The sequence below is a fragment of the Pygocentrus nattereri genome, chromosome 25, assembly GCF_015220715.1.
Source record: "Pygocentrus nattereri isolate fPygNat1 chromosome 25, fPygNat1.pri, whole genome shotgun sequence".
Lineage (NCBI taxonomy): Eukaryota > Metazoa > Chordata > Actinopteri > Characiformes > Serrasalmidae > Pygocentrus > Pygocentrus nattereri.
In genome coordinates this window covers 24729196-24744822 of record NC_051235.1, presented here as the reverse complement: position 1 = coordinate 24744822, position 15627 = coordinate 24729196, and the positions used below count along the sequence as shown (strand labels likewise).

Here is a 15627-nt window from a genome sequence, read left to right as displayed (position 1 = left end):
CAATGTCCTTTACTTCATTAAACATTTTATGTCATTTTGACATTAACTGTTCATAAATGCTTAAGTATTGTGATTTGAAGGTATTATTTAGATTGTATGCATGTATCATTGAATATGTTATGAAGTGTTGCTCCAACAGCTGCTTGAAAATGGCAAGGCAATGGAATGCAGTGATTTTTGGGCAGATTTTGCTACTGAAGTCTCCAGCTGGGTACTTAAAAAAACTACAGCTAATACAGCAATGTAACTGCGATTAAGATAGCACTCAGGATTCAGTCATTATTATATACGATTCTATTACATTGTTTTATTGCATTCTGTAGCACTGTTCTGTTGCGAGCTCTTTATGGTGATGCAGGTTTGTTGTGACTGAAGCAATTACTGTTGCGCACATGATGAATGACTCCAAATTCAGAATAGTCACCATGTTTGAAGTATTTTTACATGATAGCAGAGTAGTTAGGTCACTAACTCTAGACTCAGGAGAACAGTATTCAGGTCTGACTCAGGAAAGCATGTTTGCTTTCTAATGCTACATTCCCAACAGTGTATATGAGGTGGTTTCATTCTGTTAACATTGTGTTGATCACACAAACTCACAATGATATCAAAATGTTGAATAAATTTGTTTGGCCAAAATAAAACCCTTGCTGTCCATGACCAAGTGCTCTGTGACTGCTCTAGGTATGTCAGAGTGAAGGAGAAGGCTACACGGTTGGTCTCCCAGACCAGATATGAAAAGCAAAAAACTGCATGTCTGGTCTGCAGGTTATAGAGGCTGCTGCTAAAAATAACCGATTGAAGTCAAGCAGGAGGCTCGTGGCTAGCTACCCGACAGCAGTGGATAATATGGTGTTGGTGGCGATTTCCAGACAACTGTCCCTTACTGTGCCCCCTCAGGCCAGGAGCTATAAAAAGCCTAATTGAAAGATTTTCACTGCCAAAACACAGACAGGAAAGAAAAAAACACAAAGGATGATGCTTGACATGTTGGGTGTGTGTGCTGCTGGCTGCAGAGCTTTGTTGTTCTCAGTGCTGGAGCAAATGCAGCTTCTCTGCTGTTTGTCAAAGAACACAGCCCTCATCACATCCGCTTACTGTACACTTACATAGTGTATACTGAGTCTGAGCCACTGCAGGAATCAGACCCTTACAGGTCGAGTAGAGTTTGAGTTATTACTGTTATTTGGAGTTAGTTATTATTGTAATTTTGCTCTACTGGTTAAATATAATTGCATTAATTTGTAAACATAATATCTAAATAAGGCAGTGCATTCAGTTTACATTGGCAAAACAATGTCAAATATTATGATTCCACAAAGCAAGACTCTAAATACAACAACGCTCCATCAGTTTCATATAATAATAATAATAATAATAATAATAATAAACAACTCATTTTCTACTTCTACTAATTGTAAATGTAGTATAGATTGAAATCGGCTGATTTTCTCCACTATACAATAATAATATATAAACAAACAACTATTACTAGTGATGTTGATAACTGCTAGTTACTTCAGCTGCTACTACACTCAGAAATAAAGGTATGAAACTGTCACTGGGGTGGGACCCTCAAGAGTACATCTCAGTACCTTAAGTCAGGGAACATAATTTTACCAAAATCCACTGAAAATATATTTTCAATATATGATATAATATTTAACAATATATAAGTTGTAGTGACTCCACACACCCAGGCTTTTTATTTTATTGCTCTGTTTTAAAATTTTAGGTTATGAAAAGGTAAAAATACATACTTTTCACCTGAAAAAACTTATTTATGGTACACATTTATATCTTAAAACCACTGCTGTACCTTTGAGGGAACATTTACATTGTTTGCACATTGATAAATGAAAAATGTACCTGCATAGAACCTTTATTCCTAACAGTGTAGGGGTTAATTTGTATATTTATAGATGAATTATATAATTTTATCAGAATATTAAAATCTTTTTTGTATTGCCATTTATGAACTTATTTATGTACATGCAGTACTGTGCAAAAGTAAGGTATCACTGCTTATTTATTACATTTTTTGAGGTAAGATGTAAATATATATTTTAGATATAAAATAATCCAGCTGTATAAGGAATAGAAAATCGGGAGTTTCCAAAACTAGAGTTCAAAAAAATGATTAAAAGCAACTGAGAAAATGGGACTCCTAACAATCACCTCCAAGAACTCCGAGACACCGAAACTTTCCTCATCAGATAAACAGCACTTAAAGCATTCGTTTCTGAGAGAGAGGAGAAAATCAAGCTGCTTCAGATCTGAAAACATCCACAGGTGTCTCTGTCCATCCTCCCACTGTGAGAAGGCAACTTAGTGTATGGTTCTAAAAGGATGTGTAGCTCTCATGAAGCCCCACTGAGAAAAGGAAATGGATAAGATAAGAAGAAAATTTGAATATCAAACAAAGAAGTTGCTGGTGTTCTCAGAATAATGAACTGACCACCCCAGAGTCCAGACCTCAGCATCACTGGACCAACATCCAAAACGGAAATTTGGAGTTGTCTTTCGCAGAGATCAAGACACAGTAGATTTACATGTTACTGCAGAATTGTGAAACTCAGCTTTTAAATAAAAACGAATCATAAATATGTATGCTGTCAGTAATTGGTGACAAACAGGAAACACTAATCAGTGGCACCTTATGAGCGGCTGGGGATGTGAATCAAGCATGCATCACAATGCGTCATATATGCAGGCTGCAAGTAAAGTGTTTTCACACATTCCATTTGGACCCAAGCAGGCTGCTTTTGCTTCGGCTGCTGTATAATTATGAAGTCTTTTATGCTGACGCTGAGTGCATTAATCAAAAATAGATAAGCGTGGGACTGCAGGGCTTGGCATGGCTGCAGCATGGCTGCTTATTGTCTGCAGCAGCTCTTATTCTAACCCTAGTAGATTGGAACACTCTAGGAGTCCAGCAGTAGGCAGTAAGTGACTATAGAGGGATTCTATTAATGCAGATATTGTTGAGTTCATGGTGACCATTCCGTGTGTTGTCAATGACAGTAGCGTGAGAAAGAGGAATGTGTGAGTGTTTTAGTATTATTGGTGTAAAAATTCACCAATTCACTGCATCAATTTTGTAGTGTTAGAATTGATTATAATGGATTGTTATACACTGTAAAAGCATTTGATAACTTAGCTAAGTTTAAAATTAATGTCACCTTTGTAATGAAAAATTCTGTTAAATTGCAGTACATACAGTATTGTGCAAAAGTCTTAGGCACCCAAGACACATCTTCAAAATCGTATATATATATATATATATATATATATATATATAATAAATAGTGATCTTATGGATGTTAGTGTGTTTGTTTAACCATTTCCAAGCCTCTCCTCGAGGAAGCCCAGTATTATATGTAGTTAAAAAGCAGCTCCTGGTTTGACCAATCAGTGCTTCAGTAAATTGAGCTCATGATGTAATTGATGATATTAACGAGTCTCTGTGGCGGCTGTGAAGGTGTCAAGGAAAAATATAGACCCAAGAAATTCTTGTTACTTTATTGTTTTTATGTTTATTTGAATTATGAATACGACTTTATTCTAATGTATATCGTGATAAACTCACTGCTGAGGTCAATTCTTTAAAAATTTGCTTAGATGCCTAAAACCTTCACACAGTACTGCATTCTGTATGTGCAGAACACTTTTTTGAGTTCATATACAGAACATTCCATAATTTAGCAGTTTTTTGTATAAATAAGAGCTTGTTGTATTTTTCTGCTTTTCACTACTGTGTAAATTCCTATTCGGTCACTTTTGTTTGTTCAGCATGTTTTTAAAAATAATTCTGGATTGTGATTCTTGTGCTTGGAGATTTAGATCTTCAGTCAGCCTGTGTTTGACACATGCAGGTGGTAATTGGGGGAATCCCTGGTCGTTACAGACGCCTTTTTCCTCTGAAGGTCATGGGCAGGCTCTTTCACTGTAACTGATGAGCTCCCACTTATCGATCTGTTAGTGGCCTGTGTTGCTTGGAGGGGAGGTGTGGCTACAGGGACATGCTTTAACATGCTAACATAGACTTCTATGTCATCAGAGGAAATGTGACACTGTTGCTGTACCTCTGCTTGTATTTGTGTTTTTAAAGGTGAACTGCATTTAAAGCATCATCCATCATTTCTCATGTCTTTGTTCTACTCAAAATTTACATTTGAATTCTATGAAACAAAGACGGCATAACATGGACCTTATTACCTCAGCATAAATGGCATTTGATCTTGCCAAGCTCTACCCACATGATTGATTTGCAAATGTTTGCCTTTCTTGATCTGTTATTTTCACAGTGACGGCTTCTTGACAGCTACAAATCTTTCCAGACCCAACTCTAAAAAAAAAGATGGTTCTTCAGCGGTCAAGAAAATTGTTCTATATAAAGCCATGAACACTCCATGAACCCGCTACATAATTAAAAGGTTCTCTGCATCGTTAAGCTGTTCTTCAGATTGAAGAGAATGTGGCGTAGGTGGTTCTGTATGGAACCTTTTTGAAAAGGGTTCTATATAGCACCAGAAAGGATTCCTCTATTGTTATGATGTCAAGCTTGTAACAATAGAAGAACCCTTTTTGGTGCTATATAGAACCCTTTTCAAAAAGCTTTTGAAACCATATAAAACACACCATCCATCTCCATCAATCTGAAGAACCCTTTAACAATGCAAAGAACCCTTTAATCATTCAAAGGGTCCTTTGAGTGTTCATGGTGCTATATGGAACCATTTTCTTTACTAAAGAACGCTTGAAGAACCATCTTTTTAAGCGTGTAGCATTGAGTTGTATTCAGTGGAAGGTTGGAAACACCTGTGGATTCTTCCGGTCTGAAGCTAATGTCAGCATGTTGGCAAATTCATGGTCATTTCCAACCTAAAGTTTTGATCAGCTACAGCAACAATGTTCAACTTGGTATCATAACATTTTGAACTGAAAACGTTATGTACGAATTCTGAAGTGTTTTAAGTTAAATGGTGTTTTTGCAAGTGTTCTGTAGAGCCTCCCTCACAACAAGAACCATGAAGGAACATGTTTCTGGGTGGAACATGGACAATTCCAATTAATTTTGATGTGTTTTCAGTTTGTAAGTCAATATCCTCCACATTTCAGCGTTTTTTGTGTAACTTTTCTCTTAATTTCTCAGAAATTAATGTTTTTATATGTCATGTTTTGTTATTGTGTTCTTTACTGTTTTATTTTGTGATGTTTAAGTTCAGCATATTTAGTAATTTTTTGCTCCGATTCGCTTTTTACACTAAAATTTGACAGCTCCCTTCACACATGCATCCTTCAGCTGCCTCAGCCCGTGGAGTTATCTGCAAAGTGTTATTGGACAAATCTCTCATGGAAGAGTGTTGTTTTTCTCTGCAAAAAATGACAAGAACACTGCTCGCTGACTGGCTCTGCGGAGAACTCAGCCACGGTTGACTCACCCATGTTTATCTGTTTTTCTGCACAGTGCAGTGACTGAAGAGGGTCAATGTGACTGCTTCTGCTTAGCCGCAGTTAGAAGCTCAAACATCCGTTTCCATGGCTGCCTCGCTTCTCGGCCACTGGAGGCTGCCTGTATGAATTTAAGATGTTTGCTCACTGTAAGAGTTTTTGGAGGAAATTGGTGGAGTATGCAGTAGAGGTGTCAAAGCATGCTGCTCCACATGAGTTGTGGAGGTGGGAATTTAAACCACCTTTAGTGCTGAAACATAAAATATTTTATGTCGATAGGTTTATGTGATTTAATACACAACTAGAATAATTCCCGTATTTGGCTCTGCCTACATGTAATCATTTCATGTAACTTGAGCCGCAACATCAGCTGCATGTGTCCTGACGTTCTTCACGTTGTTTTGTTGCATTCTTAGTTGAAAGCGTATTTCAAGTGTATTACAAGATAACACATAATACATTTCATTCCAATAAATCCTTTTTCATTTGAATATCTGTGCTCATCTCAAGTTCAGTGGCAGCTTTGGGTTTTATAATGTAAAACTTTTCAGAATGTTTCTTGGCTGGTTTATGCTCATAGGAATAACCTTTACCCGGTGTAGTATCTTTACATTATGTTGAGGTTCATGAACCTCTTTCTGCAGGCTCTCTAGAGGCCAGCCAATCCAGTGGAATGGACATATGTATGTACATGTAACAATACCTTGTATCTCAAAAATGATAACTTTACAGTAGAAGGAAAAAGCGTAGCCTACACTCTTTTAGGCCTAACTCTTGAATAACCGTCTCGCACAGTTTAGTTCCAAACCTTGTGTATAAAGTTCAGGAACAGCTTTGAACATGTCTACCTCAGACACTGCGAGAGACACTGTTAGAAATGGAGGTTCTGTGCAGGTACATTTTTCCTTCATCAATGTACTAGCAATGTAAATGTTCCTTCAAGGGTACAGCCAAGGTTTTAAGGTATAATTGTTTACTGTAAATAAGTTTTTCCCAGATAAACGTATTTGTATCATTTCATAACCTGAAGCTTTAAAACACAACAATAAAATGACTGCAGATGAGATGGGATGTGTGCAGGCATTACAAAAGATCCCTGATTAAAGATGCTACTTAGATGTACCATTGAGGGTACCACCTCAGTGACAAGAGGGGCACTGCCCCATTGATAGTTTCATACTTTTATTTCTGAGAGTGTATGGCGAGGGTTCATCCATGCTTTCCATGGTTGAGGGGAGAGGTATGAGATTGATACTCTTTACTTAGGCATACATATGGCATGTATGTTTATGCCAACACGTATATGGATATATCTCCATTTTTAGGCCTTATGAAGGCTTTGCCTGCTGTTTGTGCAAATGCCCCCTACATGCCCACTCTCCCCGGATAACATGTGTTCCGCAATTAATTTTCCTGTTATGTATGCATTTATTCATACATTTGCTTGAAATCCAAATTTGCCTTGCCTTGCAAACAGGGCTTTTGTGTTTTCTGCCCAGTAGCCCTCAGTGCTTATCCATATTATTCTGGAGAGTTTTGCTGGAAGCTATTAGCGTTTATTTGTAATTTGAATAATTCTGTCTCTGAGGACTTTGTTTCTTTGCTCCAACTGAGTAAGCACACACTTTTTCACCCGTCTGTTCTTGGCAAACCTTACCTGGACTTTCTTCTCCACATTTCTGTTCCCTGCCCAAGTTTGTTCCTTTGTAGTCCTGCGAAGTTCGGAAGGTGAGCGTGTTACGCTGCTGGTGCCTGTTTGTGCTTTGACACATGTCTGTCCAAAGCAATTACGTGAAGATGAAATATTCATGCGGTCCCGGACGTCCAGGTGCCTGTGTGGGGATTATACACTTCCCAATATCGGGGGTGGGGGGGCCTGTCGCACACTGCCCTTTAGGCTCTATAATGACTCTCAGGCATGAAAGAGTAGTGGGGACCTGTCAGGTGTTTACAGCTCTCGGACCCCTGGGTAATGCTTCAGGGAAATATGATATGCAGAGGCATGCAGGGAAAAATGTATGGCAGCAATAAAAGAATGCAAAGATGTGGCATTTAGAGAAAGGCCTGTGATGTACACCCGCTCCCGTGTCAGCCTTTGAGCGCAAGGGGGGCGACTTTCTTTATTGTTGTTATGACAGAATGCTACTGAGGGATTTTCCTCATTGATCTGGCCTTGTTTGTGTTTATGTATGTTCCCTGACATTTACTGCGCTTCATGAAAAGTGCACCCGAGTTTCATTTTACGCATGATGGCGGCTTCCCAGAGACGATTCTCATTTCAGGGGAAAGTCTTGCTGAGACAGGCGCTTTATTGCCAGGATGAGCACTCTTTGGGTAATGCTCCTTTGTGTGTTTTTTGACATATAGCCTTTTTTCCTCTCTTTTGTCTTTGTCTTAGGCTTGGTGAAGTTGGGGGTCCACTGCGTCACATGCCAGAAAGTTGCCATAAAGATCGTGAACCGGGAGAAACTCAGTGAATCAGTATTGATGAAGGTAAGATCTACGCTGTTTCTTTGGCTCCAGGACTTGCTTGTGACTTTTATTTATTTCACATGATGCTAAAATACCCATGTCCTCGGTGTATCCCATACGAACAGTGCAATAGCAATAGTTTGCCAAGGTGCAGCCCTGTACTTCGTAATAGAACATAGTCATTAACTCGGTAATGCGCTTGTAATAGAAGTGTGCAGGTGCTAAAGCACTTGCCCATTAGCTGCTATTCTAAGTGTGTCTCAAAGTGAGTCAGTGGGTTATTCTATTCTTTTGCAAATATGGATAAACACATTAAAATTACTGTCTTTGGGAAACAACCATTTAATACTGATATGAAAAGGCTCAAAAACAGTGTACTGCTTTAATAGCTATTTAGCATTTTTCTGTAAGCTGTACAATACTGGGCAAAAGTCAGAGACCACCATTATTTATTAGTACAAGTTATAAATTTTTCAGGAGATATTTCTGAAGAGATTAGACAAGATAATCCACTTGCATAAGGAAGGGAAAATCAAAGGAAAATAAAAGGCAGGGGAAATCAAGCACATTTCCCAGCCAAACAGAGAAGCTGAGAACAATGGACTGACCACTGAGGCCAGACCTTGACATCACTAAATTTGTTTGGGATTCGTTGGATTGTGGGAAACAGAAAATGCAGCCAACTTCTAAGACTGAACCTTCTATGAAATGCAGATTTCTATGAAAAGCTGAAAGCAAGTCTCTTGAAAAATAGGAAGCTGTAATTAAGGTATTAAAGGTAAAGAATGGACACACTAAATTCTGAGAAGTGATATTTGATTTCTTTTAGTTTTTCAATTTCCCATGTTACTTGTTAACCATGTTTTCTGCTTTTTTCCTGGCACTGAAAATGTATTTTTAATCCATGCTTAATGACCATTTAGACTGTAAATTAAATGCATAAAAGAAGCATCTCAGACTTTTGGACCCCACTGTATATCTAACTCAAGAAATTAAACTGTCAGGCCACGCATCATTTAGCTTCTGTTATTTTGCTTTTATAACAGCACTTGGTTTTATAGTATCAGCCTTTGTTGGTAGACAACTTCAGCCCATTACTCACTGCACTGAAGAATGGTTCATCACAGTACTTTGGTGCTAGAGGACGGACTATTTGGGTTGCAGCAAAGCTGGACTGCAGTCTAGGGTTCCTTTGCTTGATGTAAAGCGATTAGCGGACGCTCTTACCCCTGCTCGTTACTTCTCACAGCTGCACCATTTTTTTGTAGAAGCTCGTGGACTCTCTCAGATTAAACGCTGCAGGCATGCAGTGGTCAGGGAGATTGAACGCTGATTGTCTGGAGTTCAGATGAGGTTCGCTATGATCTCTAGTTGTCATCCTCGGGTCAGAATAGGCCATTCCAGTGCAGATGCTTGTCCTCAGAGTATTTCAAATGGGATGGGACAGCTTTCAGTCATGTGATGTGCTCCGTGGCTCTGCTGATGTGTGCCATACAGTTCAGCAGTCCAATGTGCCTGGTCACAAGGCTTTTGATGTGATAGAACCAAAAGGGTTCTTCTATTCTTACAACGTCAAGTTTGTAAAAAAATTTAGTGCTAAATAGAACCGTGCTCAAAAAGGTTCTATGTAGAACCATCAGCAGCAAGTTTTTCGTCGATCTAAAGAATGCTTTCAAGATACAAGGAGCCCTTTAACCATGTAAAGGGTCCTTTAAGTGTTTCTGGTTCTATTATAGAACAATTTTCTTTACTAAAGAACCCTTGAAGAACCACATTTTTAAGAGCGTATATGTGAGCTACATGTAATGCTCACATGTGGTGCTTCATAACTGAATTCGTATCATGATGGTAGAATTTGTTGCGATTACTCTGCAGACAGGTCTGAATTTACATTATTGCCCAGGCTTATTAGTGACATTGGCCATGTAGCTCCAGTGCAAAAAGAGAGGCAAACATCAGACATCAAACATATTTTTGCAAACCATATACATTAAGGGTGTAACGAGGAGCGAGGAGGCGGACGCACACGCTGAGATAAGCGAGATTTATTAGGGGCAAATCCAGGGTCGTAGTCAGAACATTCCAGGGTCAGAGAGCCGACACGTACAGACTTAGGGTAAGACATCTCAAGAATCAACACAAACGAAGACCAGGTACAAAGACACGATACAAAGGTACAAAGACTGGCAAACGGAAGGAGCAAACACAGGGCTTAAATACACGGAACAATGAGGGACAGGTGATAACAATCAGGGGCGGAGTTACAAGACCAAAACATGAGCACATGGACAGGACTGGGAGGAGCCAACCGTGACAAAGGGGGAAATTTGACCATCTGACATTTCATAACATTTGATATTTTGTCAAGCTGTGGCTGTAAAAAGAACATTTCTCAGGTTGTTTTTTTCACGCACTTACTCCGCCGTATGAATGTACAACATCCGGAGGATCCGACCCTTCCTCACCAGAGAGGCCACCCAGGTTCTAGTGCAGTCTCTGGTCATCTCAAGGCTTGACTACTGCAACTCGCTCTTGGCTGGTCTTCCCATGCAGACCATCAAGCCTCTGCAACTCATCCAGAATGCGGCAGCACGACTCGTCTTCAATCTGCCCAAGTTCAGCCACGTCACCCCATTGCTGCGCTCCCTTCACTGGCTTCCTGTAGCTGCGCGCATCAGATTTAAAACCCTAACGCTGGCCTACAAAGCCAAAAATGGACCAGCCCCTACCTGCTTGATGGCAATGGTAAAATCTCGAACTGTACCACGAGCCCTTCGAGCTTCGAGTACAGCTCGGCTTGACCCGCCATCCTTCAAGGTGCACGGAAGACGAGCGTCGAGAATGTTCTCTGTACTGGCACCCAGGTGGTGGAATGAACTCCCACTGGCTGTCCGAACAGCAGAGTCTCTTGCTGTCTTCAAACGCAGACTGAAGACTCGTCTCTTTACACAGCACTTAAATGAGCATTGAACTATAAGCTGCACTTATTTTATTTATTGTATTGTATCTTATTGTTATTGTATTGCATTGAATGGCACAGAGTTCTGCGTTCAACTCTGTTTCTTTTTCTCTTGGTGTCTGCAGTGACATTTGTTTCTAGCAGTATCTGAGCTCAGGTCTGTCTTTTTCTCTAAGCTATTGGTAACTAGCAAAGATACTTTCTCTAGATTGACAAAGCACTTCTTGTAAGTCGCTCTGGATAAGAGCGTCTGCTAAATGCTGTAAATGTAAATGTAAATGAATGCACGTTACATTCGTCCACCCACGCGTGTTCTTCTGCTCATATACCCTTCCATGTGTTCTGGCTAATTAATCTCTTACTGAAATGCCATGCCTGGGGTCTGATGGGAAATGAACGGTCTGTAATCTGATTAAGGGTAATTGTCTTTGAAAGTGTGCAGTCGCCAATATCTAGGAACAACCAGATGCACCTGATTTGAATATAATTGATGTAAAAGTGGATGCAATTTCATGCAGCCCCTGAGCATTTCTCTGGTATACAATTTGTTCTGTGTCAAATGCATATTTGCACATGTACTTTATGTATAACAATAGGGTTCTTTTACATTCCCTTTATTGCATGGGGAGAATATCTATTAGGCTTGAAATGCCTAGACTCTGCACTGCTGTTTGCTTGCCACTATTAGAAAACAAACACATCATAGACTCTTTTGCAGGGAAAGAGAGGCAGCAGGCTATGACAGAACGTCCTAACGAAAGTGAAGAAAACTGAACAGAAATACAGTTTTTGTCAGACAGTTTTTGCTGTGTGGGGATTTCTGTTGATTAGCTGTTGCTCAGGGTTTTCGTGCATTTTGGCACAAGGTCCCTCTGCATTTTTTCCCCGCTCGCTGTCTCTGTGATGTGCAGGACTAGTGGCGCTGTTCTGGAACGCTCTGCCGATTCAGCGAAACGAGCGATTTGCTCCCAATTACCAGCGCTGCCCCCTTTCTGCTGATGCCCTTCTTTTAACATTAATGATAGGTGAGGCTTAAAAATGGAGGGAAAAACTCAAACTTTTTTCACTTCGTTCCCATCCGCTCTGTGACTGCTATCATATTGGCTTCATTAAATGGTCAATGGCTCATTAACTCCTGCCGGACCGCAGGCCGATTGTGCTGTAGGTTGAGCTGATTGGCTGCACACTGTAATTGGATATGAGAGTTGATATAGTCATCTGATATGAATAGAGTCCCTGAACTGCTGCAGGTGTGTGCTTTGCTGGAGGGTTTTGGCAAAAGCATAACATGATAATTCTTTCCATTTTCATAATACATGTATCATGATACTTAGTTTTCTAGAGGTTTGTGGATGGGCTGCATGCAAAATGGTAGTGCTGCATTTACAAAGGCCAGGAATACAATAGGGTTGACCTGAATAATTAGAGTGCTCATTAGTTACATTGGTGTCCGGTTCTTTATTTAGTATTTAGAGGCAATATTTAGTGTTTTTGACACCACCAAAATTTCATCATAGACTATAACATGTTTCAACAGCAAAGGCCTTTAAGAAGAACTGTTATGTACTCCTCTGATGTAGCTGGGGTTGAGAGGAGGTAACATGTGGCGTGTGATGGAAGAAGTAAGGGAAGGACATGAGGATACAGTAGTTGTGATTTTAGTCAATGTTTTTCTTTAACTTAATTTAATCTGCAAAAAGTATATGATACAAGACTAATATTTATAGAAAAAGAGCAACAACAGTGAGCTACCAGTTTGCCTAGCCAACATATAACAAAACCAATTATACTTATATAGGCCGGGGCAATATGAGAGCACACCAGTTTTATTGTCAGTACTTCTAGAACACTGACCCACAGCCTGTTTCATTGTAAAGAGAGCAAAATTTGTCCTGTTTAGCTGCACAAATATTGAATGAAAATAGTTGTATTAGTTTTTAGCTATAACTTAGTTTTATAAGTTTTTGCTAGCATTTTTTAAATGTATGTTCTTTTTTCTCTGTTTGAACTGACGAGATGTCTAAAAAATTCGCGAAAACCTCGTAAAATATTGTGATATTGGATTGTTTCCCATCGCCGATCTCTATTAATATATGGAAAAATAAAGTAAATAGTGGGTTTAGTTGAAGTCATCATAAATTCATATTCACATTCACATCACCTCGTCTCGTGCCACAAACTGCAATTCTTGCCATGTGGTCATTGAAGCTAAAACTGCGATGATGCCTCACGAAGCAGTGCTTTAAATTATTATACAATAAGAGAAGTGTTCAATGCAAAATTTGCAAGTTTGAATGATCATCTCAAATATGCATAGCATTCCTTAACTGAGTACCACTTTTCTCAATTGTGGCTACAATAGGAACATATTGGGGCCTAATGGACATAATTGGAACAATTATAGTTAATTATGAAATGTAAACATTAATGGTAGTTTTCAGAACAAGTGTTCCAGTACTTGGAAGCATTTGAAGCCTGTAAACGTATGTTTGATCCATCCTAGATGGATTTTTGTCCAGTTTTTACAAATGTAGTCATGGCCATGTCCCACCTGCTACCTAAGCACCCCCCAGCACATGGTTCTACCAAGCTGGGAGGTGCTTATTGCATTGGGAGGTGCTTAGTGCATTGGGAGGAGTACAGTAACTCACATAACTAGCTTGGCATCAACTGCAATCGAACTTCTGACTATAGGGCTTATCCTTATCCTTTTTTTTTTTTTTTTTTTGCTTCCCCTCATGAAGCTTACCTGATTTAACCCATTAGCTAAATAACTCATGTGCTTAGTCAGGGCTGGTAGAGCGGGGAGGACAGAAGTGTGCAGAGCATGGGTCGACCAGGACTGACTTTGGGACGGTTGCACCACTCCGGAGTCCATACTGAGGAAAAATCAAACAATTGTTAAAAAATGGATTATTAAAATAAGATGATGTCACTATTGGCTGCTTGTTACTACGCAGTTTATACAATTACTGTACAGTTACTGGTTGTTGTTACAGGTTCTCTATAATTGGTTGATATCTGTCCTTTATATAAAACATGCATTTCTTCACTATGGTAGAAGTACTGACGATACTCATGATAGAAAAGAGTAATGTGACATTTATCATAACAACAATCACATATTGTCACATTGCCACCCCTACTAGTAGACTGGGCTGCACCTGGCTGTCTCCATGGGGTCTGCTTGTTTTGTCTACTCCTTTAAAGAGTGATATGATCACGTGGGGAAGATCTGTACAAGCTGTTTAACTGTAGCCCTCAGGGTTTAAATGGAGCTCGCGTGCTATAGTTCCTTTGAAGGTCACCCAGCATCTTTTTTGTTTGTTTTTTGCTCGTGTTTTTAGCTTTGCTTAGGGGCTGTTGTCATGGGAACGTGACATGATTAGCTTTTGGGGGAGGGGGACGTAAATTTTGTCTGTGACTGGAGTGATTGTGCACTTCCTTTTAATGGTTCCCTTAAATAATGAATACCTGAGAGAGTTTTCCTCAAAAATGGAAACAGGATCCTCACTGATGTGAAAATGTTACTGATGTTAAGGTGCTAAAAACTCCCATAACTGATAACATTGGCCCATATAATTGTTTTTAGTGTGATTCTCTCATGATAAAGGTTAGATCTGGATGCATTTGACATATTTGACGTTTTTGATATTTTAAGCATGATGGTGTTTTGTGTTCCACTTAACCAGTTCAGCCTGCACTGCTGTGAAAGTTGTACAGTGGTAGTCTTTAACTAAAGGCCCATATCTTTATTTATTTCTTTTTTATATCTTTTTTAGTGGTACTCTGCCTTTCAGAGTGATGAATGTAAATGTGCTCTGTTCTGTTGGGCTGTTCTGTATTTTGCCTCATTCCAAAAGTGATCAGAGCTGAAACTCTTTGTCACTGAACTGTGAATAGGTGGAACAGGCTGAACAGGTGGATGTACAGAAATATGCTGCTTTTTGTGGCATCACAAAACAAAAACTTCAAAATGATCTATTTTTGCAGCTTAGTTTCCATATATGGACTGTGTGGTACATTTTACAACCTCACCAGTGTTTACAGCCTAAATCAAACTACTTTAAAAAATGAGGCCAATTTATTTTTGCAAGATATGGGCAATGCATAGACTAATGGAAATGCTTCAAAAGTACATTGAATACATTTTTACAATGAAAGTTAAAAAAGTTTTTGCCTTCTACTGTAAAGTTTGTGTTTTGGAAATGCATAGTTTTATTGTATTTATGAAGGAGCAGAATAAAAAAATCAAACATTTGATAAAGAGATTGAATCAGCTACTTGTTTCCATGCAGTTTAATCAGTTTCAGTGCACTAGTTGTCATTTACAAGCTGTATTTTATTGGTCTAAATCTCTTTTTTACAATACATGCAGTTATTCAGTGTTCTGAAAGCGCTTAGCAGCGTCTATAATTTGAATAGTTTTCTTCAAAGGTTTCTATTGGTTGCGGCATAAAACAAGCCGTTTAGTATTAGTGTTGTATTGGTAGGATTTTTGCCAGTGCTGATAAATCTGTGGGATATTGACGCTCAGACCAATATTTTGGTAAAGCCCTGATGGAAATAAACTGCTGAGACAAAAGAGGAAGTGTTCACTGTTTGAGACTCAGCATACTCAACATTTTCTCCCCTTTCTAAAGCACGGAGCAGAGCGTGAATACAGGGTCCACTTTTGGCTTTGTTTTTCCTTCCAGCTGTAGAGTCATCCTTTGTTCAGCCTTTGCCACAGTGTTTTATTA

General features: G+C 39.2%; 1 protein-coding gene across 5 annotated transcripts in view; it reads left to right on the top strand.

The window, feature by feature from the left end:
• Positions 1 to 15627, top strand: part of brsk2b (BR serine/threonine kinase 2b) — a 216620-nt gene that overhangs the window by 93499 nt on the left and 107494 nt on the right. For all 5 annotated transcript variants that reach the window (XM_037534709.1, XM_037534707.1, XM_037534708.1 and 2 more), the window contains exon 2: positions 7853 to 7947. In XM_037534709.1, the coding sequence (XP_037390606.1) occupies positions 7853 to 7947 (95 nt within the window). The remainder of the gene's footprint in view (positions 1 to 7852; positions 7948 to 15627) is intronic.